General features: G+C 38.4%; 1 protein-coding gene across 2 annotated transcripts in view; it reads right to left on the bottom strand.

Annotated features, from left to right (window-relative positions):
- Positions 1–9,683, bottom strand: part of LOC106662927 — a 36,357-nt gene extending 26,674 nt beyond the window's left edge. The window contains exons 1-5 of one of the 2 annotated variants that reach the window (XM_024229899.1): positions 9,257–9,683; positions 8,978–9,193; positions 2,394–2,526; positions 2,206–2,335; positions 2,089–2,136 (exon numbers count right to left, since the gene is read on the bottom strand). In XM_024229899.1, the coding sequence (XP_024085667.1) occupies positions 2,089–2,136; positions 2,206–2,335; positions 2,394–2,526; positions 8,978–9,193; positions 9,257–9,642 (913 nt within the window). In that variant the 5' untranslated portion in view covers positions 9,643–9,683. Of the gene's footprint in view, positions 1–2,088; positions 2,137–2,205; positions 2,336–2,393; positions 2,527–8,965; positions 9,194–9,256 lie in introns of both variants that reach the window. The other variant, XM_014387383.2, reaches the window with a different exon arrangement.
- Positions 9,684–14,411: the final 4,728 nt, after the last annotated feature.

Below are 14,411 nucleotides of genomic sequence, written 5' to 3'. Positions count from 1 at the left end.
AGTCTGCCGGAACCCACGGTGCTCATGATGCAGTGCAGAAAGAACGGAGTGACCAATATAACCCTGCAGCGGGGACTAAAAGTGGCCCCAGAGTGTGCAATGCGAACCCCAGACTATTACTTCCTACCGATGTCGAAAGGAAACACAGAAATGGCATTAAAGCGGAGAATTACTCTCCTTCCCCTCAGCCAAATACCAGAGCGGAACAGAGTACTTCGCCGGTACGACATAGAATCAGCCCTCAATGAATTAGAAAAAGACGGGAAGGTCGATTCCAGCCAATAGAGTACTACCAAAGTACAGCTAGATGCTTAATCTCTTGTGCTATTCTCAGACGACTCGAAGGGGGCGCTTTGGGAAATCGGGATGCGGCTTTTATGACCCAAAGAAGAAGTATGGACGAAAGATTAGGTTACCGGATGAGGCATCAGCCTTTATCTGTGAGCTTCAAGCAATTAAGGAGGCCCTACTTTATGCCCGCTCAAATACTTCCGATAAATCAACAGTGATAATAATAACGGATTCCAAAAGTTCCTAGGAGGCGATTAAATCAGTCAATGCAAAAAAATTAAACAATTACGTATTACTACAAATAAGGAACTTAATTGTCGAAATGAGAAGAAATAAAACTCCTCTTGTTTTGGATTGCAGCTCACTGTGGAATTTATGGAAATTAAAAAGCGGATTCGTTAGGGAGAGAAGCAACCAGAGAACCAACATTATTTAATATCGGATTACCATACCATGACTAGTATCCAATGGCCAAGGCGAGAGGCATGAATAGTTGGCAGACTCAATAGTGAGAGAGGTAAGGGGCTGCTGTATAAAAAAATGTTTCCTGACATTTCAACAATCAATATTAAAAAAAGCGACATGCAGGTTGATCCAGTCACAGTGTCTGTTAATATTATTTAGAAAAGATAAACCAGGTACAAGACGATAAGTGCACATGTGGTAGCATTGAAACATATAATTGTTCTGTGTGCACTTTACGAAGAGAAACGGAAGAAGATGCTAAGTGCTATAAAAAACATAATGGGAAATATGGTAGGATACTCTTAAGATAATAAGCTCCTGTTCTATCGAGCTGATCTCTACAATAGAGGACTTCTTGAAGAATATAAACAAAAGATTATGATTATACTAAAATAATAGTTATAATTTATTATTGTATTAATTCATTTATTTATTTGCTATTGTTGTTTTTAATTGTTATTTTGAACAAATTGTACATTACTATATGATGTTGCAAGTGGCTCTGGCAATCAGCTGATGCAAAAAAAAAAAAAATATTGGTCTGACATGTCCAGAGAAGAATTTATCTGAGCGATTATGACTCGCAAACACTTTTCCTTTCTATTGGGCAATCTACGGTTTGATAACAAGGCGACAAGAGCCGAACGAAAGCTGGCAGACAAATTTTAATAAAATAAGTTGTAATAAAATATTAAAACTTTAGGAGGGAGATGTCAAATTATCTCTACATATAAGCCATGCGAATTCGATCGAATCCTGATAAAGTGCATAAGTTATACATTCTCATGGATGTACGTCAAGTGTAGACGACATTATTCTTAGCAACTGTGTAAGTAATATAAAACTGCATTTTCTCCCTCTCCTAATTAATTTCTTTACAAGACATTTAAAGTTTATTATTAATTCTCTTTGTCTATGTAGCAGTAGAACATCTCAATACTGTATCCAGTTAGTTTAAATAAAACACTTTCGTTGATTTGCCTGAGGAAATTTGTATATATCCAGCTTCCAGTTATAAAAAGGTGCATTGTAGCATCCACAGAAGGATTAAAAATTATTTATAAAAAGAACAGGCAGATCAGGATGTTCGTAGAAGTCCAAAACATCGAGATCAATACAATATCACACAAAAAATACAGAAATTAAAAACAAATAAATATACATAAAAATTAGGAACGTTATAAGGGAATACAGTCAAAAGTTAAAAATGCCTAATAAAAATTTAAATAAACTATCAATAAAAACATTTAAAAATATTAGTATATACAAATAAATTAAAAAGTAAAAACTGGCATTAACCATAGTCAGAACTAACTGTTAACGAGAACTCACCATCCTTGATGTAAGTATCATGGTACCATTGTCTTGTGTCAAGAAGAACTAAAAATTAAAAAAATATATTTATATTAAATAATTGACAACAAATTAAAAAAAATAAAATATACTCACTAATATCACCAGGTTTTACGGTGAATGTATGACTCGGGCAAATGTCCTCGCATTCCGGCGGTGGATTGAGTCGCCAGGTTTTGTGCCCGCGTAGCTGCGCCTGCCACATCAGCCTGCTTATGTAGTCCAGCTGTTGAAAATCGAGCTTTAATTCTAACGATCGGATGATGTCATTTTATGTGTCTTACGTGCATGTATGCGCCCTTCTGGTATCCCATGAAGACGAAATCGACGTGCGAGTGCTCAGCGTCTTCGGGAAGGAAGTGTGGCTTCTCGTAGAATTTCCGCATTGTCTTTAAAACATCTGCATGGCAGTTGCTCCTTAATAAAAAAAAAAAAAAAAATAATAATAACGAATAAATTTTAATCGCATTACTGCCAAGCTTTCTCCGCTTATAGACGAAATCAATTATTTCTTTAAAAAATTCAAATCAATACATTAAATGATTAAGTACTAAATGAAAAATAAATTAATGGCCTCCTCCAATTTACAAATAAATTTACATAAACAATAAGGGTCAATAAATTTGAATTAGTCTAACTCAGGGGTTAGACAGGGATGTAACTTGAGTCCTTTATTATTCTCCCTTTTCCTCGACGATCTCCCTGATTGTCTTGAGTACGGTATACGCTATGGAAATATTGAAATAAAGACTCTTTTGTATGCGGACGATATTGTGATTCTGTCAGACTCACCGGTTACCCTGCAAAAAAAATATTAATGCCTTAGAGACTTACTGTAATAAATGGAATCTTTTGATCAACCTAAACAAATCCAAAATTATGGTTTTTCGTAGGGGAGGCAGGCTTGCGGCTAATGAACGCTGGTATTTTAATGGCTCTCGCATTGAAACAGTCAGTGAGTATAAATATTTGGGCCTAATTCTCACCCCTAAACTTTCACTCAATGGTCATCTCAAGCGAAAAACTCATATTGCAAATATGCATTGAATTCAATTTGGGCTAAATTCACTTCCAATAATCTTGTCCCGGTGTGCAGCAAATACAAGCTGTTTTTGGCTGTTTGCCGCTCGATTATGTCCTATACTTCCCAGGCTTGGGGTTTCCAGCACTATGAAACAATTGAATCTCTACAACGCTATTTTATCCGTAAAATTTATCACCTCCCTTCTTTCACGCCTAACTACATGATCTACCTCGAGACCTCAGCTGAACTTTTGTTTCAATTTGTAATGCAATGTTGCACACGTCAAGGTTTAAAAAACAGGGCTGCAGACTATTTTAGAAATAATTACATGAAGCATATTTTATTTTTCACCCCCTTAAAATTGTAAATGGTAACTTTTAAATATTAATTAATAATAAAAATAATAAAAATTCTTGATATCCCATCTAGTAAATAAAGGCAACAGAAATTTTTTTAAAGCTTATCGCCGATAATCAGGCTTGTCAATAAAAAACCCATTATGAATTGTCAGTCCTTCTGAAGCTGTAATGACACTAAGCAAACTTAGCTGGAAGCAGCATTATTATACTGTGACAACTTTTTCAAATTTAAAAAATTGGTATTTCAGATTGATGACAAAGCACAATCTGTGGTTAATGTAAAATCGATTTTGGCCATTGTGAATGTAGTGAAAAGTTCGAGGAGTTTAAGCGACTAAATAAAACTCGTTGAAGACGTTAGAAAAACATTGGACAAGGTTAAAAACGAGCAAGGGATTCTAATTTATGACAAAATAAAAGATGTTTTTAGAAAATATCTTGGTTATGAAATTCCCAAAAAATTCAATGATAGAATGGAAATGTTACCATGTACTCCATCGTAGGAGACCGATGTCAATTCTTAAGGTTGTCGCAGGGCCACCGATGCTTCAGTCTTCTGTTGGGATTATTAGGTAATGTGGTGGATGACAGGTTTTTGACGAACAGGTTCGGATGATGGAGTAGTTTGGAATGAAACGTTTTATAATAAAAGGGACATTTAGGTCGGTATGGATAGTGTGATTGGATACACAGAAAGGGGCTTGTACTATTGTTCTGAGGATTTTAGATTGAAGGGATTGGATTCTATTGAGGTTGGAACGCTTAGCAGTACCGTAAAGTTCAAGTCCGTATGTCCAAATGGGGGCCAGGAGGGCAATGTAAAGTTTTCTTTTGTTTATTAGTGAGAGTTTTGATCGTCTGTCGAGTAGTCGTTTAAGCATGAAAAATCGTATATTACAGTCTGTGCGTTTAAGTCGTGTATGGGGGTTCCACGTCAGTCGTTTGTCCAGGAAGAGTCCGAGGTATCGTACATGGTTCGCAATTGGGATGGGGACGTTGTTGAGGTATACTGGTGGGAGTGTTTTCTTGTTTAGAGTAAATATTATGTTCGTTGATTTGGTTTCGTTGATCTTGATTCTCCACCGACGGAGCCAGCATTCTAGGGTGTTTAGGTGATTTTGAAGATTACGGGAAGCAGTGACAGGATCTTTATCAGGAGAAAGGATTGCGGTATCATCGGCAAAGGTGAAGGTGATAGTGTTAGGTTGCGTAGGTAGGTCGGAGGTATAAATTGAATAAAGGAAAGGAGCGAGCACGCTACCCTGGGGGACACCTGCAAGAATAGGATGGATAGGAGACAATGAATTTTTGTGTGATACTTGGAAGTAACGATCGTTAAGATAGGATTTTAGGATAAGGTAATAGGTTGCTGGTAGGATGTTCTTGAGCTTCCATAGCAGCCCAGAGTGCCTTACTCGGTCAAAGGCTTGGTGTATATCCAAGAACACTGGGCAATACTGTTTTACCTCAAGGGATGTGGAAATAACGTCGATTATGCGATGTGCTTGTTGTACAGTTGAGTGGCAACTCCGAAAGCCGAATTGGTGATGGAGAATCGTGTTTGTAGGAATTTCCTTGGTCAAGCGGTTCAATAGGAGCTTTTCCAGTATTTTGCCAATAATGGGCAAAAGACTGATGGGTCGGTAGGAGCTAGGAAGGTGATTTGGTTTCTTAGGTTTTGGGAGAATCCTGATGGAAGAAAATTTCCAGCAGGTGGGGAAATGGGTTGTACGAGTTCAGCGTTGAATAGGTAGGTTGTAAAGATAATGACTTTTTTAGTTAGTTGGGATAGGATGATGGGAGTGATTAGGTCGTAACCTGGACATTTCTTTTAGGATGGCCTGCTTGGCTTCTTTAGGGGAGAAAGGATTTGGAAGGAAGGAGAGAGGTAATGGTTCGTCAAGTTCATTAAGGATTTTTTCAGAATGGTGGAGGTCTTGGATGTCTGGGAGTGGATTGAATAATGCACAGAGGTGTTGGGCTAGGAGTTGATTTAAAAAAAGCTTTTTTTTCATCAGTTTTTACGTAAAATCTAAAATGATTGGGTTTTGCATGTTTCACAGTTTTTCTTGCACATTATAAAATTTTTATGGTAAGGAATTTCACGCATTCGAGTGACTAAGGCATCAACAATGGTTGAAGGATGACCAGAGCTCTTCGTGTACTCAAAATAAAAATTTCCTCTTCTGAACCGAGAAAACCAATTAAATACAGTGCTTTCTCCTAAAGTATCATCCCAAATTTTCCTAGATGTCTGAGGTTGTAATTACAAAAATAAAACAAAATAAAAATAGAAAAATAAATTAATTTATTAAAAAAAATAATAATGAACACCTTGTAAAAATAGAAGATCTCAAACGAAATTGACAAATAAAAACACGGTAACTAATCCCTTTGCAGAGTGGGTAAACACTGATAACTAAATAAACATTGTATCTACACACAATTGTGATAAAGTCGAATTATTGAAAAATCCTATGGTCTTATTTTACAACCCAATAGATAACGTTCTTGCTGCTCTTGAAGGTGGAATCATTAGAGGTAAAAAACAAAGCTTTAGCTCTATGTATCACAAATAATTCAAGGTTAACTAGACGAGCACAACTCTTCATAAACATACGACTGAGCTTATGACTTCTCAAACAATTTGGTGTTTTTGAGGACCGGGGCACACCTCGGCCTCATCCGGTGAACTTAGGCTCAAGGGACTGCCAACAATCTTCATCAACAACTCAGGTCATTACAGCTCTAATCATGCAAACCTAGGCACTCTCGTTCATTATTAAGTACATTATTTCCTATTTACAAGCTCACCTACAGATTCACTATAATAATATAATAAATCTCGATTTAATCTAATTAGCTAATCTAATGGTAGCTTTCTACTGGCATAAAAATATTAATTTTGACTCACAATTAAGTCTTGGAAGGCGTTTTTGGCATTCTCTAAAAATTTTATCCCTCAAGAATGATCAAAATGCTTAAAAAACTGGAAGTCTGTAGGCGAGATTCGGGTAAATATGGAGGGTGCAGTAAGGTTTCATATCTTAAGTCCTTAAGTTTCGCACGGTTGGTATTGTGGCATGTGGCCTGGTGTTATCGTAAAGAAGAGTCAGCCCTGTATGGATACCAATGCTGGACAGGCATTGCAATTTCCCATGCATTTTGTCAATAATTCTCTGCTGTGATAGTTTCACCCTAATTCAGGAAATTATAGCGAACAATTCCAGCAGTACACCACCAAACAATCACCATAACTGTTTTTGGGTGCAGATTTGGTTTCAGGAACTGTCCAACTGCTGTTACTGTACAGGATCCATTTCTCATGCACGTGATGATTCGATCAAGAAATCATTTTGGTGGCACAACTGTAGAGACGTACAAATTTCAAAGAGTCAATTTCTTTGGGCTTTGGTTAATTCATACCCACTTGGTAAAATGAATAAATCTCTACTTGTCAAGCTTCTTTACCGATTTGCTCCAGATGACGAACAATGAATACTGGTCAACACTAAGCTCTTCCACAATTTCTTCAATCAACATAAACGTTGATTACGCCTAAAGGCTTAATACACACGGAGCGTTGAGAAATTATACAGGCTACATCAGGCCCAGTTCAAATTCAAAATTTACAATACGGCCCTATACATCCTGACACATTATTTTAAAGGATTTTTTACGCTGAAAAAGATTGATGGATGCCCCGCACACATTTTGCAAGTGAGAGGTTATGTGAATCAATCTTCTGGGATATGGATAGGAACTCATGGCCCGTTCTGTTGGTCACCTCAGTCATCTTATTTAACTCCACTTGACTATTTTCTGTCGGGCCATTTAAAACAGAGTGTCTACGACAATCATAACGAGCAACCTCAGTTGAAGAACTGAGGCTAAGGATAGAAAATGTTTGTCAATCCATCTCCCTTGACTCTTTCACTCTGAGCATTGGTGAATAGCTGTTAAAAAGAGAAAATCATTGCAAGGCAGGCAAATGTGATTTTTTTTTTTTTTTACTTTTTGCCATAACCTGTCATAATCAGAGACCTGAAGTCCCTAGACAAGATGAAAGCGATACAGCTTTATTGAAATTTTATTGAAAAGCCTAAAACCCTCCCACATTTCAGAGAGAGGAATTCAGATTTTGGCGAACAAACGATAAAATATTCAGCTCCTTGTCCAAATTATGCTGCCGCTTTCTTTTTACCATAATTTTGTCATTTTTTGAACAGTTTAACATCTGATTGCACCATTGATTCTCCAGCTTGATGGGTGCCCCGCACACAATTCTTTGCAGGTGAGACATTTGATTTGTCACTTCTGGGATAGGTGGATAGGACCTCATGGCCTGATCTTTTGGTCTCCTCGGTCACCCGATTTAACTCCTCTTGCTTATTTTCTGTCGGGCCATTTCAAAAACAGCGCCTACGCCAATCATAACCCAGCAACCTCAGTTGAAGAACCGTGGCACAGTAAAAAATGACTTGTCAATCCATCTCCCTTGACTCTTTCGTTCTGAGCAGTAGTGAAGAGCTGTTAAAAAGAGCAAATCATTGCAAGGCAGGCAAATGTGATTTTTTTTAACTTTTGGCTATAACCTGTCATAATCAGAGTCCCGAAGTCCCTGGACAAGATGAGAGAGATACAGCTGAAAATAGTAAGTCCGGGGTACATTTCTAATTTTATTTTTTGAAAAACCGTTCCAACATTTTGGAGAGAGGAATTTGGATTTTCACGAACATACAGTAAAATAATCAGCTCATCATCGAAATTATTTTTTTCTCGTTTTCTTTTTGCCATAACTCATTTTTTGATCAATTTAAATTCTGATTGCACCTTGTTTTCAGCATAAAAAATCCCTTAATGAGTCAGGATGTATAGGGTCGTATTTGAAATTTTGAAGTTGAATTGGGCCTGAAATACTATGTATAATTTTTTCTTAAAAAAGGTAAAAATTTAAAACTAATGTAAAAAATATTAAACCCTTTTTTTATAGTCACTGGATCAATCAAGTCCTTCAGTGTCCACTCTGTATTATAGCTATTATTGTTTTGTATGTTTTATTTTCTGTTTTATTATTGTTATTATATTCACTAGTTTCGTGGTCCGCTTGACCAATTAATATCTTACAATTAATTAAGGTTTTCAGTTGAGATAAAAATGGCAAAAAGGAGGGAAAATTCAAAAGGTGTGGTTGAGATGGGAGGTTGGTGTCCGAGGTCATAATAGCTCAAGTGGTGTATCAAGCCGAAGATCGTGGGTTCGAATCCCGCACGTGCCATTGACTTTTTTATCTCAACTGAAAACCTTAATTAATTGTAAGATTGTTATTATAATTTCTTTCTAATATAAATACACGTAAGGTGGCATAAAGCCCTATTTGTACGTTTAAAATAAATAAATGTTATCAAATGAAGATTCGAGTAGGGATTTTGGATAATCCGTTTAAGACGGTAATAAGTTGTTGCCAACTCACCAGCCGACGTACCAGGGTCGAGTGCCTGCGGAGAGGTTGGCACGTTCCTCGGGCATTTGAAATACGTCGCGTAGACTGTAGAGGTCCGTTTTAAAATTGAGAAACTGGCACTCGTCCTCGACGCTGTCGTACGCGCCTGGAGTCGCCTCGAACAACACCCTGAAAAACTCGTAGTCGAAGTCCGAAGCGGCTGGCCACCATTTAGCAGCGTCACGAACCACAATCGGCCTGGAAAAGTTTCTCTTTAAACATAAGACAAATTAAAATGAGTAAAATAAGGAAAATGTTTACCTGTAGGAATACGCGAAAGGTTCGAAATCTTTTCTGGTGACGTTGTCCAAGTAGAGAACGTCCGTTTGACAGATTCGACAGTCGGCGAGAGGCCTCGTCGCCTCCCAGACGAAGTAATTGTTCGGCAAGATGCATTTAACACCGAGGGCTTGTTTGACGACGACGTCCAAAAAAGGCCGGAGGCTCCAAATGAAGAACGCGACGAAGGCGATCCACGTCAATCTTACACCGCGACGTCGTGCATTTCCCGATCTGGCCAGTTGACGCAAATCGCTCACCCTGTGGCCCTTTTTCAACAGGGACGAGTGCAAATTAATAAACCTTTCACATAGCAAATGGGATTTCAAGTCAAGAGGAGAAACTTCGTCGAGGTTACGCGGAGCCATCGCGGATTGAACGGCTGTTCAAAGTTCACGCTAGGTAGGCATCGATGTTCGATGTTTTCAACATCGATGTTACTTTGTCAATCGTATTTAATTATTATTATTATTATTATAAAAGGCGATCAACCGCTTTGGGTAATTTTCCACCTTAAAAACTTTCACATAGCAAATGGGATTTTAAGTCAAGAAAAGAAACTTCGTCGAGGTTACACAGAGCTATCGCGGATTGAACGGCCGTTCAAAGTTCACGCTAGGTAGGCATCGATGTTCCATGTTTTCAACATCGATGTTACTTTGTCAATCGTGCTTAATTATTATTATTATTATTATTATTTTTAATATATATTATTATTATAAAAGGCGATCAACCGCTTTGGTTCAATTTCCGCCTAAACAACTTTCACATAGCAAATGGGATTTTAAGTCAAGAAAAGAAACTTCGTCGAGGTTACGCGGAGCCATCGCGGATTGAACGGCTGTTCAAAGTTCACGCTAGGTAGGCATCGATGTTCGATGTTTTCAACATCGATGTTACTTTTTCAATCGTGCTTAATTATTATTATATTTTTATATATATTATTATTATAAAAGGCGATCAACCGCTTTCGGTCATTTTCCGCCTTAAAAACTTTCACATAGCAAATGGGATTTTAAGTCAAGAGGAGAAACTTCGTCGAGGTTACGCGGAGCCATCGCGGATTGAACGGCTGTTCATCCATGTTTTAGGGTGAGATATAACAAAATTACTCACACATGCTGATGACGTATCTCTGGTTCTTCTTCTTCCGACAATGTAGGAGTTATCTGCCTGTAGATTTGCCTGTAGAAGGAAGAAATTTTCTGCGATGTATTTCTCTCTTCTTTACTTTAATGTTTTAAAGTCGGCCAATTTAGCGTTCTTTCTTTCAGACAGCGGGTTAAGAGCTAATGCTCACGTTCGGAAATTGATCGCGCAATAATCGTGAAAATAATAAGTCAAATGGACTTACTAAAATCTGTGGACTTCCGCTGTACCTGTTCACGGGCGCCAGTTATAAGTTTGGAACACCAAAGGCCGTTTTGAAAAAAAGATTTATTTACTTTAAAACATACAGAGAAGATTACAGAACAGAAAAGGCGAGAGAATCGTCAGAAGGATGTCGTACGTCCGAAGAACGGGGAGAAATACGCGCTGTTTAAGATAAGCGCCGGGTTTATATGAACTCGTAATGCAGAGTCAGCTGGGGCAGTTCCTTCAACTCTTAACTTATGACCTTCAATGCCTGCATGTCCTCGAATCCAACAGAAAACCATCTTTTTCCCCCTTTTTTTTTTAATCTAGACGATTATTAACTTCTTCGGACATGAAGTAATCGCATTTGGAGTTGCTTTGCACATTCCTTAACTGAATTATCGCGCTCTTACTGTCCGTAAACATGCAGCTTTTAAAAATCTCCTTTGAGCACAGTATGTAGTCCAACGCATTGCTTAAGGCAAAGGTTTCTGCAGAGTATATGGTACAGGGGTCTGGGAGAGAGAACTTCTTGAAGTGGTGTGAATAACAATCGTAATAGGCACATCCTACTTTGCCTCCAAGGCCGGACCCATCCGTGAATACAAGACGGAAGTTGGGAAATTTATTGTTTATTAATTCTTGAAATAGTTTATTTCCTACTTTTGCAGGATAACACGAAAAATCTTCTATCAGAACCAAGGAAGGTTTTCTAATCATAGCTTCATAACTTATCTTGTATATTGGAGGAATTCTACTTTTGAACACCCGGTAAAGGTCTGGGATTGAGGAAAGAAAGGTTGACACAATCGGGGGCGAATTCTTTTTAAGCCAGTTCTATCCGTGTTAACGAGCTGAGCCAAATGGCAAATTTTTGGAACTAGGAATTTTCCTTATGATGTAGGTCTATGATTTTATCGGTACTGAGATTAATCCTCCTGCATTTCAGAGGAGGTTCACCAGCTTCAGCCGACAAAACTACCAGAAGAGTACTCGGAAGGCTACGGAGAATACGTCGGAGACATTTGTTAACGAACCTATCTATTTTCCCCAACATTGCGTCTGTCTTAGACCTTACTAAATTTCCTAAGAAGAGTACTCCCCCCTACATGTACAGTAAGAATTTTATAAAATAATAGATATCTTTTCGAATCCCACACAATGTTTTACAGATGGCTCAAAAAATGTAGGGACAGGTGCTGCCTTTTTCATTTATAATAATAATGCACAATATATGTTTACCCTACCACCTATATGTAGCAGCTACACTGCTGAGATTATAGCTATAGCTAAGTGCTTAACTACATTAGCCCCATCCAGGGAAACGATTGACATCTGTACTGATTCTTTGTCGGAGCTATTGACCCTTAAAAACAACTTTTCTGTACATCCATTGATACAAGACAGTCATTCAGGGGCTGGTATACACAGCGGTATAAAACCTATGATAACCTGCGGTGGTTTGGTAGCGAAGGCAGAGTTGAAGACAAGATCCTCAGTACTGCTCACAAACTAGCCTGCCTGGACATTACTGGAAAAAGATGATAACCCACAAAGTTACCCTTGAAGTCGTCCTGAATCTATCACCACTACACGTCTTCATCCAGGGAGAGACTAGAGTCACTATTCATTGGCTGGTAGATGTAAACGCCTTTGTAGGAAAAGCTGAGGGCTAAATTCAACGACTTATGGTTATACACAGCGCTGTAAAACCTATGATAACCTGCGGTGGTTTGGTAGCGAAGGCAGAGTTGAAGACAGGATCCTCAGTACTGCTCAGAAACTAGCCTACCTGGACATTACTGGAAAAAGATGATGGCCCACAAAGTTACCCTTGAAGTCGTCCTGAAACTACCACTACTACACGTCTTCATCCAGGGAGAGACTAGAGCCACTATACAGGGGCTGGTATACACAGCGGTATAAAACCTATGATAACCTGCGGTGGCTTGGTAGCGAAGGCATCGTTGAAGACAAGATCCTCAGTACTGCTCAGAAACTAGCCTGCCTGGACATTACTGGAAAAAGATGATGGCCCACAAAGTTACCCTTGCAGTCGTCCTGAAACTACCACCACTACACGTCTTCATCCAGGGAGAGACTAGAGTCACTATTCAGGGGCTGGTAGATGTCAACGCCATTGTAGGAAAAGCTTAGGGCTATGGTTATACACAGCGGTCGTAAAACCAATGATAACCTTCTGTAGTTTCGTGGACTTAGACATTTTAGCTAAGGTCCACAATACTGCTCACAGGCTAGCGTACTTGGACATTATTCGGGCAATGAAGACTTGCAATTCTGCCCTAGACTTACTTCTGAATTTGTTACCGATAGATCAACGGGCCCTAGAGGCTTAATTCACACACTACTCTATATCGGAAAAGGAGTCATTAAAGCTTCGGGAGAAACTTCATGCAGACAAAATACACGATATAGCAAGTAGGAAAAATGGAATTCAGTTAATGCCGACTTTATCTAGTAAACAGATCGCTCCAAGACGGAGGAGCTAGTATCTATGGAAATAAGACACCTACCTGCCCTAAACCCTTTTGCAGCGTACCTAATTTCCAATTACAACAAATCCATCAGAAAATTGGTTAAGAATAAGTCTTTGGTTCAATGGGTATAGAGGTGAAACAGTTCACTTAAGGGTCATCGAAGAAATCGACGCCAGTACTGCTAAACTTACGTCGTGTTAGTAGAATGATAGTAGGACGCTAAGTCGACACTGCAGATTCCGGAGGCATATGCTCAAACTAAATACATAACAAGAAAAATATATCTTCGGTCATATTTTATGAACGGAAGTTCGTACCATTACGAGTAGGTTATAGGCTCTCACTCATCAATGGAAGGAGCGGGATCAGTTCTCAGCGACCCAGAATTTGGTCCCAACCCCCTTCAAACAAGAGTTTCTTCGATGGAAGAACACCGGAGGCTCAAATTCACACTCGTATTGCGAGTACCCCAAGACCTGTTGTATAGATTGTAGCTTCTTGAAGTTACAATCTAACCTTTCATCATATCCTAAACCTTCCATTTAAGCACTATATACTATCTCCTCCACCTCAAAAGACGTTTGTCCAGAGATCTACAATCGTCTCCTAATCCCTCAGTTGAATTTGGTAGACTTTAACTTTTTTCACAATTGAATTGGCATATATGATTTCATTTTTAAATTATGTTATAATTTTATTGTGATATTGTTTTCTATAATTATTTATGCATCAAATCTTGCCGAATCGTTCGTGATTTATTTTATTCAATTCCATATAAAAGCTGTTACTCGGGGTCTTCACATATTATTGGGTCCAACCCTCAGGGGTGCATTGACAATCTTGGGGGGTGGGTGGATAAGGGAAGCTCAAACAACCCCTGGCCATCCCCTGGACAAAAGTAAGTTACAAACAGTCCCGTTTGCACAGATGTGTTTTATATCTTAAGCTCAATTAAAAAAAAAGAAAAAAAAAGAAACGGCCTGTTTACTGAATATTTTTCAGATAATAAAGGAAAAAAGAAAATTCGCTAGATCTCGTTAGAAAAGATTTTTTGGTTAAATCTTTTTTTTCGAACGGCGTGTATGTTCTCCAGAACGTGCGATTTGGTGTTTCAGAAACCATTTACTTGGACGTTTTGCAGTTATTTTTTTCCGTCAGCCAGCCGCTTTCGGAAGAAGATAAATGATTCCTTGTCTCCAGCATGAGAAACGAGTTTTCATCTAAACATGCTCTACTAAAATTAAGATTATTAATATTTACGAGTTAGGTTTCTCCATCTTGTC

The sequence above is a fragment of the Cimex lectularius genome, unplaced genomic scaffold (assembly GCF_000648675.2).
Source record: "Cimex lectularius strain Harlan isolate CLEC.00 unplaced genomic scaffold, Clec_2.1 scaffold339, whole genome shotgun sequence".
Classification (NCBI taxonomy): Eukaryota; Metazoa; Arthropoda; class Insecta; order Hemiptera; family Cimicidae; genus Cimex; species Cimex lectularius.
The sequence above is the reverse complement of the archived record's forward strand: the minus strand, read 5'-3'. Positions and strand labels throughout refer to the sequence as shown.